This window comes from Silene latifolia, chromosome 7, assembly GCF_048544455.1.
Source record: "Silene latifolia isolate original U9 population chromosome 7, ASM4854445v1, whole genome shotgun sequence".
NCBI lineage: Eukaryota > Viridiplantae > Streptophyta > Magnoliopsida > Caryophyllales > Caryophyllaceae > Silene > Silene latifolia.
The window spans coordinates 105,787,304-105,798,890 of record NC_133532.1 but is presented as its reverse complement, the minus strand read 5'-3'; the positions used below and the strand labels follow the sequence as shown (position 1 = coordinate 105,798,890).

Genomic DNA, 11,587 nt, shown 5'->3' with positions numbered 1-11,587 from the left:
AGATGGTAGGCATTTGTTTGGTGGGATAAAGAAGAAGTGAGAGCCGAGAGAATAGGACAGGCAAGAGATAAGAGAGGGTTTTTTTTTTTTTTTTGTTAATTTTAGAATTTAGTATTATTTTATTAGTTTTAGAATTTTTATTTTTAGTATGATCTTATGAGCAGGTAGCCGGTTAACTTAGACTGTTATGGGAAGGTAGGGTGTATAGGTTGGATTTAATTGAAATTATTGATAAAATTGAATAATTACTGGATAGATTATTCCTATAAAATAACTCTTTATTTAAAGTTTGACCTTAATTTTCACATTTTATATGTAATTTGTTTTGTTGTTTTCGATTACACGAAATTTTGAGTATCCAAATTACGATTTACGAACCGCCGTATGTCGCTCATTGAAACTGAATCATGCCCACACTTGTACGTTTAAACATGATCGGGTCTCCATTTTTACCTAGACATAATTGTGGCCGTGCAACAGTACAACCCGAGTTTGATGGAAGAAGGCTGCTTTCTAAACAAACTTCCCGCTGTGGCCATGGATCCCGAGGTCTCTGATTCCACGCCTCTCTCTAACTTCCAAGATTTAACAATCAAGTTGGTATTTTATTTTTATTTTTCATCTCAATTACCGTGTCAGAGTAGTTTCGTCTTTCGTTGTCTTAATAATCGGATTTAGGGTGTGTTTGAATTGCGTAATTTGGAGGCAAAGGAAGGGAAGGGATTTGGCGGGAAATTTCCTCCATTTCCTCCCTCTCTCCTTTTTTTTTTCTATCCAAACAAGGCCTTAGCTTTGTCGCATTCCTTTTCCACAGACCAAAATCCCAAGAAAGCCGTACAAACACGAATGTCTGTGGTAGCAGCAGCAGCAGTAGTTTTGTTCCCTCTGATCCTCATATGGCCAAAATTCTTGACCTGTAAGTGAATTATGTTTCTATGCCATAGATTTATTGAGGTTTTTATGCCGTAATTATCGATGCTTATGTTGTTTAATTTCCAGGTTGAGAGTTGATCTCGACGCCATTGATGACAAGGTGAATGGCAATGCCAAGCAGAAGAAAGGTCGTGCCAAAGTCGATCGTAATTGGATTAGCAACCTGTATGTTTGTTTTATCAACTCAATTATACTTCTAGTGTTAATGTTCTTCTCTATATCATTACCAGTCCCTCTCGTAACTTTAAACATATGTATACTGTAAGACCGTATTAGTTACGGAGTACATTATACGTAAATTCTGATCTCCCTACTTGCGCACCTCAGTTTGGTCCCCAAAAAACAGATAATAGTCCTTAAGATTATTTAAGTGAAATAGGAATATGCAACATATGGATGAGATGAACTTAACCTTCCTAATCTGTCTATGTTCATTCCAACTGAGGTAATTTCAAAAGGCCACTCACGGGTGACATTTGCATAGCGACATCAGTTTCATATTGCCCTAGTTTTGATGGGTTTTATGATATGGTCATGTGGATGATATTGACTGTTGTTTGGATGGAGAAAAGGGGAGCGAGGGAACGTCAGGGGTCAATTTATATCTATTTGTAACCTAAAAACGATTTGGAGGAAAATTACCTTCTTTTCCTTTTCTCTCGTCCATCCCCTCTTCTCCCCTTCCCTCTTCCTTCTGTATCTAAACAATCCCCAAGCTTCCTACTAACTGTTTTAGAGTTAATGCATTGTAATTTTTGGATAAATTGTTGTGTAGTTGTGAGTGATGTATCTGCATTTTTGAATAGACCTGATGCGCGCAGTTCACTATGGCAAAGTTACCGAAACAAAGAAAATTGTCTCCCTCCAAATCCATCTCCTCCAAATTCCCCTATCCAAACAAAGGGTTAATTAATATTCACTACTTACTTACACAGTTACAGTAATGAAAATTCAATATGCCACTTTGATATCCTACTAAGCATAGAAACTGTAATAATTTATCGAGGAAGTGTTTAATTGCTTAGTGCATCTTATTAACCTACTACTCTTTGTACATAGTTTTGGCTTACTAGTGTTGATGGATCTTATAATGTGGTCATGTGGATGGCATGAACAATTGTTTGGATGGAGAAAATGGGAGCAAGGGAAAGATTCGGCCTTCAGGACAATTCTAATTTCTAAATATATTGCAACATAAGAATGATTTGGAGGAAATCTCCCTTTTCTCTCTCGTTCATCCCCGACATCTCCCCTTCCCTCTTCCTTTTGTATTTAATCATTTCCCAAGCTTCCTCGTAACTGTTTCTAGTTGATGCCTTTTTGGTGATGGACATATCTGCATTTTGGATAAAGAACTGTGTAGTTGTGAATAACATATCTGCATTTTTGGTGATGGACATTAACTAGGCTTAGAGTCGATTGGAGTAATGCATTCACTGAAGAAGGACACTTGCGTGTCCCTGACTATTTGCACTTGCTTCCTAAGATGATTACTAGACCTGATGCGCACCGTTCACTATGGATAAGTTACCGTCGTCTCAAATCTGCAGCTTTGGGATTAGCAGATTACAACAAGAGAAACGAGGTTCTCCCACCAACCATCTCCGTGTTTTGGGTTTAACCTTGCGGATATATATGTCTATGTGATGTACATGTCTACGTCCATCATTTGTATGACTTGCTTATCTTTACTTATATATCACTTTTTTCGGTTAGTCTTATGTATGGCTGTTTTACACAAAGATAGTTCAAAATGAATCCAAACATAGCCATATTAGTGGGTAAAACTAATTATTAAAAGAACCCATTTTACAATAAAAATTGTGTAAGGCTGTTATACACAAGTATTTGTGGCTTTGTCTACTTTTTTTTTTTAGTGCTTTTCTATCTATTTTCCTTTTCTTTTCATTGATTGTTCAGATGGGACTAAGGCTTAATTTGTTCGTGTTCCTGAGTCCTGACTATGAAATTGGAAATGTCTTAGGGTGACGAGTACTATCTTGTGAAGCCGATCACTGCACAGCCTGCCCGAAAGGAAGGGGAGTTTGTCAGCCATGCCAACTTTTTGGCGAAGCGTAAGAATGACTCTGAATCTCCTGTGGAATTGTTTTTTGCTGAAGTTTTCTATGTCTCTGATGTCGTGACTATCTGCTGCCGTTTGGAACCCCGACTCTATCCTCCTGGTAAGTCAACAGAGATATTCAAACTTTTAGTCCTACTATTTGTAATTTGTAAAATTAGACCCTTGCAATGCTGCTATCAAGTTTTAATTCTGATATGCAAATTATCCCAAATCTCTTTTCTGCAGATATAATTCCTCCCCTTGAGAATGCGATATTCAGCCGTAAACGAGTTGTCCATGCTGAAGGTTTTTCCTGTTTAACATGTGACAGAGAAGGTAGAAGATACCTCTGAATCGTCCTGTAGGCACTCAGGAAAGATATCTCCACATGTGCTCCGTGGGTCTGTTGTTAGTAAACCATAATTGTTAGATTGGGTTAGAAAGCGGACATTGAAATTTAATTTGCTAGATCTACTAAATTGAATTTGAGGAGATCTTTTAGAGTCTATGGACTACAGCTGAACCTTCATTGCTGGTAGTTGCAGTCTTGTAGAACTTGTGATTCTGAACTTCTCAAATGGTTTTGTTCTACATGTTGGATTGACGGAAACAGTCGGTTTGAGTGGTTTAACGCCTTAAGCAACTCAAATGTCTTTGTTCTACATGTTCGAATGACGGAAACTGTGTTTTTGAGCTGTTTAACACCTCAAGGCCATGCCTGCTATGTTTTTCGTTATAAATTGAGTGTCCAACCTTAAAAGTTATAAACAGCTGGGACAGTTCGAGACTTCCATCTTAAGCGTAGAGAAAGACAATATAGCACATAGCAGTAGACTGTTACGCTGTTATGCATATGGCCTCTTTGACTGGAAGACGTACAGTTATAGATTCATTCATTCCATTTGAATGGTTGTAATCTTTCTTCCTACTTATTTTTTGGACCTTGGAACCATAATGCACCATGCTTTGTGCATTTACAGTAGCTTTAGACCTCAGTGAACAAACATCAAATGTTATGGTGATTTATATTTAATTTCGCCTACAATTTAAGGAATCCATCTCTCTAAAGTCGAGAATTTTCAACTCTTAGCTCGTAACATTTACAGAGTACAATTTATGAAATGTCATTTAAGCTACTCATGTAAAGAGTAACGTGTAGAAGAAGGAAATGATGGTAGCAATACCCAGAAAAGATTGGTAAAAATAAATGATGTAATTAAACTTAAAAATTGATGTAATTCACAATTCATTCTTTTGTATGAACATGTATATATATCACGGTTGTCCGACCCATTTATAACATCCCAAAACTTGAGAATCAATGAATCCCGAGGTGCAACTTGAGATGGAGGAAGCCATGAATCCCGAGGTCGCAGACACCACGCCCATCATCACTGACATAAATAATTTGACAATCAAGTTCGTATTCTTCCTTACCTTGCCTTTTGATTTTTTTTTTTTTCATTGTTTCTCAATTATTGGGGTTTCTTATACATTAAAAATCGAACTAATCACAGACCTAAATCCCAAAAAAGCCGCAACAACACCAAAATCAAGGATGTCTCTGGTAGCAGTCGCGCCACTAGATTTGTTCCCCGTGATATTCATATGGCCAAAATTCTTCATCTGTAAGTGAATTACGTACGTTTGCTTGATTATTGTTTTTGTTAATGCCAAAATTGAGATTTCTGTCCCATAATTATCGACACTTACGCTGTTTCCAGGTTGAGAGTTGATGTTGATGCCATCGATGACAAGGTGAATGGTAATGCCAGGCAGAAAAAAGGTCTTGCCAAAGTTGATCGTAATTGGATTACCCAATTGTATGTTTTTTCAACTCCATTATATACACTTCTATCGTAGGTATACACATTGGTATACGAGGTAGATTCTAACCTCCTCTCCCTTTGACTTCTTTTTGGTCACCAAAATATGATAAGAAGAATGAAACTACGGGTGGGATTATTAGATGACATAACCTTCCTATTGGCCAAAAGAACTGAGAGAATTTCAAAATGAAACTAAGGGTGGGATCGTAATTGGATTGCCCTCGGCGTCACTCTCATCGTCAACATTTGGATCATGTGTTTAATGGTTAGTGCCCTTTGTACTGAGTTTCACTTGTTAGTGTTGATGGATTTTATGATCTGCTCATGTGGTTGACATTAACCATTGTTTGGAGGCTGAAAAGCGAAGCGACGGAAAATTAGGGGGCAATTCTAGTTCTACTATAACATTAAACAAAAAGATTTGGAGGAAAACTCCCTCATTTTCTCTTTCGTTCTTTCCCCTAATCTCCCCTTCCCTCTTCCTTTTGTATCCTAACAATCCCTATTCCCTAAGCTTCCTCGTAACTGTTTTCTATCTTATGCATTGTAATTTTTGGATATTGTTGTGTAGTTGTGACTTACGTATCTGCATTTTTGGCAATGTACATTCAATAGTCTTACAGTAGATTGGAGTAATGCATTCAATGAAGAAGGACACGTGCGTGTCACTCACGTCATGCACATGCTTCCTAAGCTCACAAATAGACCTGATGCGCACACTTCACTATGGATAAGTTACCGTCGTCTTGAATCTGCAGCGCTGGGATTAGCAGATTACAACAGGAGAAATGAGGTTCTCCCCCCACCCACCCACTTCTTTGTTTTGGGTTTAACCTTGATGATATATATGTCTATGTCCGTCATTATTTTATTGGTCATTGATTGTTCAAATTACGGTTCATATTAAACCGCTCAAGATTATTCTGAGATTAAGGCTTTATTCGTTCATGTTTCTAACTATGGAATTTGGAAATGTTTTAGGGTGCCGAGTATTATCTTGTGAAGCCGATCAATGCACAGCCTGCTCGGAGGGAAAGGAAGTATGTCAGCCATGCCAACTTCTTGGCGAAGCGCAAGAATGACCCTGAAGCTCCTCTGGAATTGTTTTATGCTGAAGTTCTCTATAGCTCTGATGATGTAACTATCTGTTGCCGTTTGGAACCTCGACTTTTTCCTCCTGGTAAGTCAATAGAGATATTCAACCTTTTACTCCTATTTGTAATATTATACCTTTGCTATGCTGCTGCTATCAAGTTATAACTCTGACATGCAATCTACCCCACGTCTCTTTTCCGCAGATATCAGTCCTCCTCTTGAAAATGTGAAATTTAAGCGTGCACGAGTTATTCATCCTGAAGGTTTTTCCTGTTTCACATGTGACAGACAATGTAGAAGATACCTCTGAATCGTCCTGTAAGCACTCAGGAATGATATCTCCACATGTGCTCCGTGGGTCTGATGTAGAGCAGACATCGAAATTCAATGAGCTAGAGCTACTAATTAGAATTTGAGGAGGTCTTTTAGAGTATAAGACTATACCAGGGCTGACGCGGCTACTTAACTACTAATTCTAAACTGTCATTCTGATCTTTATACATAACACTATGACCTTCCATTATTTTCTGTATAACCACACAGTTACATTCTAGTCATTTTCTCAATCTTGTTTCCTTTCCTCAATTTGGTCTCACATACACCCTTTCTTTGTCTTTTCGGTGGAACTCAATTTGAACTCTCGATCTTGAACTCAAATTTCAGGTCTGATACTGCAATTCAGTTTTTAAACTGAATTTGAGTTGTGGATTATTGGATTGAATACTAGCGGTTTCGTTGGATTTTCTAATTTGCTTTGTTTTTATTTGGATTTATTTGAATTTCTTGCATCTTCACCTGTAACTGGATTTTCATAACTTAAATTGATGCCCAGGTTGTAGCCTTGTAGCAGAACTTGTGATTCTGAACTTTACAAATTTCTGTGTTCTACGTGTTCGATTAAAGAGAACTGTTATTGAGTTGTTTAACACCTTAAGGGCTAAGCCGTTACCTGCTATATTTTTCATTGACAGTTCGCTTAGTGCAGCTTTTGACATTTCGTCGACTTTTGATGGCCCCTGTTTTGACCATCTCTACATTCTTCCATTATTTTCTCGTACTGTATGTTTTTAAAGATGTACTCCGTAGTTTTTTGTTTTGTCAATTCTGCCAGTTAGATTCAGGCATGCTTCTAATTGGCACCTCAGCCTTGTGCTTGAGCTTTAAAAGTCATCTAGTAGTTGTGTCTTTTGTTATAAAAAGAAAGATGGCAAGTTTAAGAATTGTTGTTGCTCATAATGTTTTGGAAGAGCTCGCTGCTTGAGATGTGTCGTCAATTTAGCCCAGGTCTCAATCTTAGCCTCCTCAACCCGCCAACCCGCCATATATTTTCTGGACCTTTGAACCATAATGCCCTATGCCCTCTCAAGTCCAGAAATTTGAAGGTTTAGCTTCGTCTTAAACACGAGTAACATTTACAGCTTACAGAATGTCATTTAACCTACCCACAATGTAAAGAGGTCATAGGTTGTGGCCTAGTGTCACGGTCCGCTACTTTTGCCGGACCGTGGCGCGCACCCTTGCCCGTCTCAAGGCAAGATGCAAGCGACAAGGATCTTCGTACTAGTGAGGGATCGCCCACTAGCACGATACTCGGGTCTCGGGTCAGTGTGTGTCGGGAATCCTAGTCACGATTATCAAGTCCGGCACACGAAAGCAATAAAAGTAAGCAATACGATTATTGAAAGCAAGCAACAAGCAACAACAAGCTTTTGGATGAGAAGCGGTTTTTCATTGACTAGCACCTCTCAAAGAGGCAAATTTGATAGTTTGGTCCTGGTAGCAGGAAACATTGAATTTACAAGTTTAGTGTAGAATAGCGATATACCTATTTATGGAAACTTATTCTAAAACTAAGAAGAAAATACTTACTACAAATGTACATGGGAAATGAAATTACATAAGCATAAATAAATCTAAGGGTTCAAGTGTGCGGATCATCACACTCTCCCCCACCAAATCTGTTGCCGCCCTCGGCAACACAAAAAATCTTGAATGGTGCTTCAGTGAGACATCCTCGGTGAGGTCTGACTGTCCATGCAGTGTTGGGGATTGGCTTGTACAACTCGGCTTGAATCTGCGCTTCATCCCAAACAATGACTGACATCTTCGTCCCTTCAAGGATAGGCTGGAGTTCCTTGACATAGAAGCTGCCGAACATCATGTTCTCCAAGTCCACCACATGCTCCTTGCCTTTCGGGAAAGTCCACTTTGCCGCTGCTTGAAAAGATCTCTTTCGGGCATTCTCCAAGTACTGGCTCCAACGGACCTTCATCTTGTCTCTCGTCACTTCAGCACCTGCATTCAAGGGAATGTGAGATCTCCAGGACGCCGAATCAGCATTTCGGCGCGGCCCCCTGATGGTACGAGGCCTTCTCTCTTGGGTCGGCTGACCCGCAAACCAGGACGTCGATTCAGCACATCGACGCGGCCCCCTGATGGTACGAGGCCTTATCTCTTGGGTCGATTTCACCGGGTCCATGTCGGAGACAGCGGGGCGCTTCTTTCCTTTATGCAGTTTTTAATACTCAAAGGATCGGCCTCAAACTAAACTCAGAGGAACCAGCCGGGCAGGCGAGCAGGTTGTTAAGAAGGGAGGGCGCAAGGGTCGAAGTTGAGACCGCTCACAGTAGTTCTGCCTAGTTCACGTTGATTAGTTGCGTGACGCGACGCCCCACTCCCGGTAGTATCCTCAAAAAAAGGAAACTTTCCTCTCCCCAGCCATTTCATTTCGGGTGGAGATTGGCCAAGGATTCCACCCTGGATTGGAACCAGGACGTCGATTCAGCACATCGACGCGGCCCCCTGATGGTACGAGGCCTACTTCTTTGGGCATCTCTGCCCTCATTGTCTACTCCTCGGTGAGGGGGTAGACTCTTCTTTCGTCCCCCAGGCCACTTAGCATCGTAGTTAGCCTGGGTCTTGTTCGCCCTCGGCTCCACCGAACCTTTAGGCATTCTCCAAGGTCACATCCCTTGTTTCGGCATCGGTATCACCCTCATAGCCGAAATTCGATGCTGCCCCTTGTCTTCGTCGCCATCTACCGTATTCACTACGATAGACCCCATCAGTAGCATCGATCCGTCACTTGGTTTCAATACTACCAATGCTTTCGAAAGAACGCATCCCGAGTACTAACTTGAAGTCATCCAAATGAACGGTGGTGAAGTCGAGCTCCCCTGCCCACTCACCCACTTGGACCGCGACCTTCTTAGCCACTCCTTGGACGCGTCTCATTTTCCCATTGACCGGCTTCAGGCAGCTGTTAGCATCCCGCAGAACTAGCCCCAACCGATCCGCTTCCTCTTTCGTAACAAAGTTATGGGAGGCGCCCGAGTCGATCAAGGCTCGTGCTTGCTTCCCATTCACCATCAAGTCCACGTACATGAGCCCGTTGGATTTCTTGGCGGAGGAATCTTCGTACTTCCCCATCGCGCTGATCCTTTGAAGTGAGCCCATCCGTGGTTGGTCTTCACCATCACTCGAGTCTTCGTTACACTCTTGGTGATAGTCGGCCAACGCCCCATCAAGACGTTCTTGAGCCCCTTTCGGCATCTTCTTGAACATGGCATTGAACTCCGCTTGGTTCGGACAATCGGCCATCTTGTGAGGACCCTTGCACACAAAACACGCGAACGGTCTCTTCGTTGTGGAAGCGAGAGAGTTTCCCACCTTCGAAGACGAGCTTGAGGGCGAGTTTGTAGTGCTCGCCGATTGGGCTTGACTTCCTTGCGAGCGAACCGACTGTTCCCAACTGAAATGGCGTTGTTCTCGTGACCTTTGTCCATTGTACCCACTCGTGGCGCACCGCATATTCCCCGTTGGTGCCACCACTCTTGGTGCCTCTCGCTCCCCGTGAAAGTCGAGTAGGCGCTCCGCAGCCGATATGGCCGAAGACGAGTTTTGGGATTACGCCTCATGACCTCTTGTTGTGCCCACCTCTTCAACCCGTCAATGAACTCGAATGTCCTATCCGTCTCGGACATTTCGCTAATCTCGAGCATGCACGCTGAGAATTCCCTCACATATTCCCGGATTGATTTGGTGTGCTTGATTTCCTTCAACTTCTTCCGAGCAACAAACTCCGTGTTCTCGGGGTAGAAGTGATCCTTCAAGATCCTCTTAAAGTCGGCCCACGATGTCACCGTAATCGTGCCCGCATCGATTTCCTTGTACCTAGCCCTCCACCACATCTTGGCATCGTCGACTAGATACATACTTGCCGTGACAACTTTCGCGTCTTCGTCGAGCCCACTTACTCGGAAGTATTGCTCCATATCGAAGATAAAGTTATCCACCGCTTTCGAATCCCTCACCCCATCGTAGGCACGAGGTGGAGGTGCCTTCACCTTATGGCTCCCCACAGATTTCCCTTCATTGGCCACCGCTTTCACGAGCGTGGCGCAAGTGTTCTCTAACATCTCGACCTTTCGATGCAGATGATTGATCTCTTCCTCCCGATCATCGGGGATCGCCCCACTGATCGTTTGGATGCGGGTCTCCATCCCGTCCACCTTCGTCTCAAGGTCACAAACCGTCTTTTGCAACTCCTCGAGGCTCGCGGCCATCCGCATAACGATGCTCTCGAGTTTGGGAAGCTTGACGTCGATTGTGTCCATTAAGGCATCCACTCGGTCCTCGATTGTTTCGCCCATTTTCTCGATCTCGATGAACAAATGCGGCTTGCAGAAACCCGTCCGAAGACCGGGCTCTGATACCAAATGTCACGGTCCGCTACTTTTGCCGGACCGTGGCGCGCACCCTTGCCCGTCTCAAGGCAAGATGCAAGCGACAAGGATCTTCGTACTAGTGAGGGATCGCCCACTAGCACGATACTCGGGTCTCGGGTCAGTGTGTGTCGGGAATCCTAGTCACGATTATCAAGTCCGGCACACGAAAGCAATAAAAGTAAGCAATACGATTATTGAAAGCAAGCAACAAGCAACAACAAGCTTTTGGATGAGAAGCGGTTTTTCATTGACTAGCACCTCTCAAAGAGGCAAATTTGATAGTTTGGTCCTGGTAGCAGGAAACATTGAATTTACAAGTTTAGTGTAGAATAGCGATATACCTATTTATGGAAACTTATTCTAAAACTAAGAAGAAAATACTTACTACAAATGTACATGGGAAATGAAATTACATAAGCATAAATAAATCTAAGGGTTCAAGTGTGCGGATCGTCACACCTAGATAGCACGGACACTTTTCTAAATCAGTCGTCCCGTGTTCGACACTGTTTCGGACACCGACACTCGTCGGACAAACGCTGAAACGTGTCGGACACTTATAAAGCTGTGTCTAACTTTATACATTTACTTGGGCACGTCGTGTCTGACGTGTATCCATGGAATTTGGACATCATTTGGGGTAAATGATGTTCTTTAGACGAGAAATGAATTGTCGAAAGATATTGATTAGAAGATGGATTTGAATGGGTAGTGAAAATGACTTATAATCAATGACAAGTTTTACCTTCACTTATTTAATTTTTTTTTTTGAAACGGGGAAATGACTTCCTTCCAATCTTTAGAGGATCTGCCTAGTCAGGACTATAGCGAGTGTACATAGCACCAACACCAGAGATCATAAAGAGGAGTTCGGAGAGCCCAAACCGCGAGGATACGCGACAACACGGAAAGCCGACACCTCGTTTAACAGACCCCAAAGG

The 11,587-nt window shown here is 42.1% G+C and overlaps 2 protein-coding genes across 2 annotated transcripts; both read left to right on the top strand.

Annotated features, from left to right (window-relative positions):
* Window positions 1-340: 340 nt before the first annotated feature.
* On the top strand, window positions 341-3,597 carry LOC141592473 (uncharacterized). The gene is made up of 6 exons (XM_074413157.1): window positions 341-596; window positions 815-916; window positions 1,000-1,098; window positions 2,341-2,518; window positions 2,918-3,116; window positions 3,242-3,597. Exons 1-6 carry the CDS (start codon window positions 496-498, stop codon window positions 3,346-3,348), a joined length of 786 nt encoding a protein of 261 aa, XP_074269258.1. The 5' UTR covers window positions 341-495; the 3' UTR covers window positions 3,349-3,597.
* Window positions 3,598-4,150: 553 nt separating this feature from the next.
* Window positions 4,151-6,438, top strand: LOC141592472 (uncharacterized). The gene is made up of 6 exons (XM_074413156.1): window positions 4,151-4,414; window positions 4,513-4,623; window positions 4,720-4,818; window positions 5,440-5,617; window positions 5,806-6,004; window positions 6,123-6,438. Exons 1-6 carry the CDS (start codon window positions 4,317-4,319, stop codon window positions 6,227-6,229), a joined length of 792 nt encoding a protein of 263 aa, XP_074269257.1. The 5' UTR covers window positions 4,151-4,316; the 3' UTR covers window positions 6,230-6,438.
* Window positions 6,439-11,587: the final 5,149 nt, after the last annotated feature.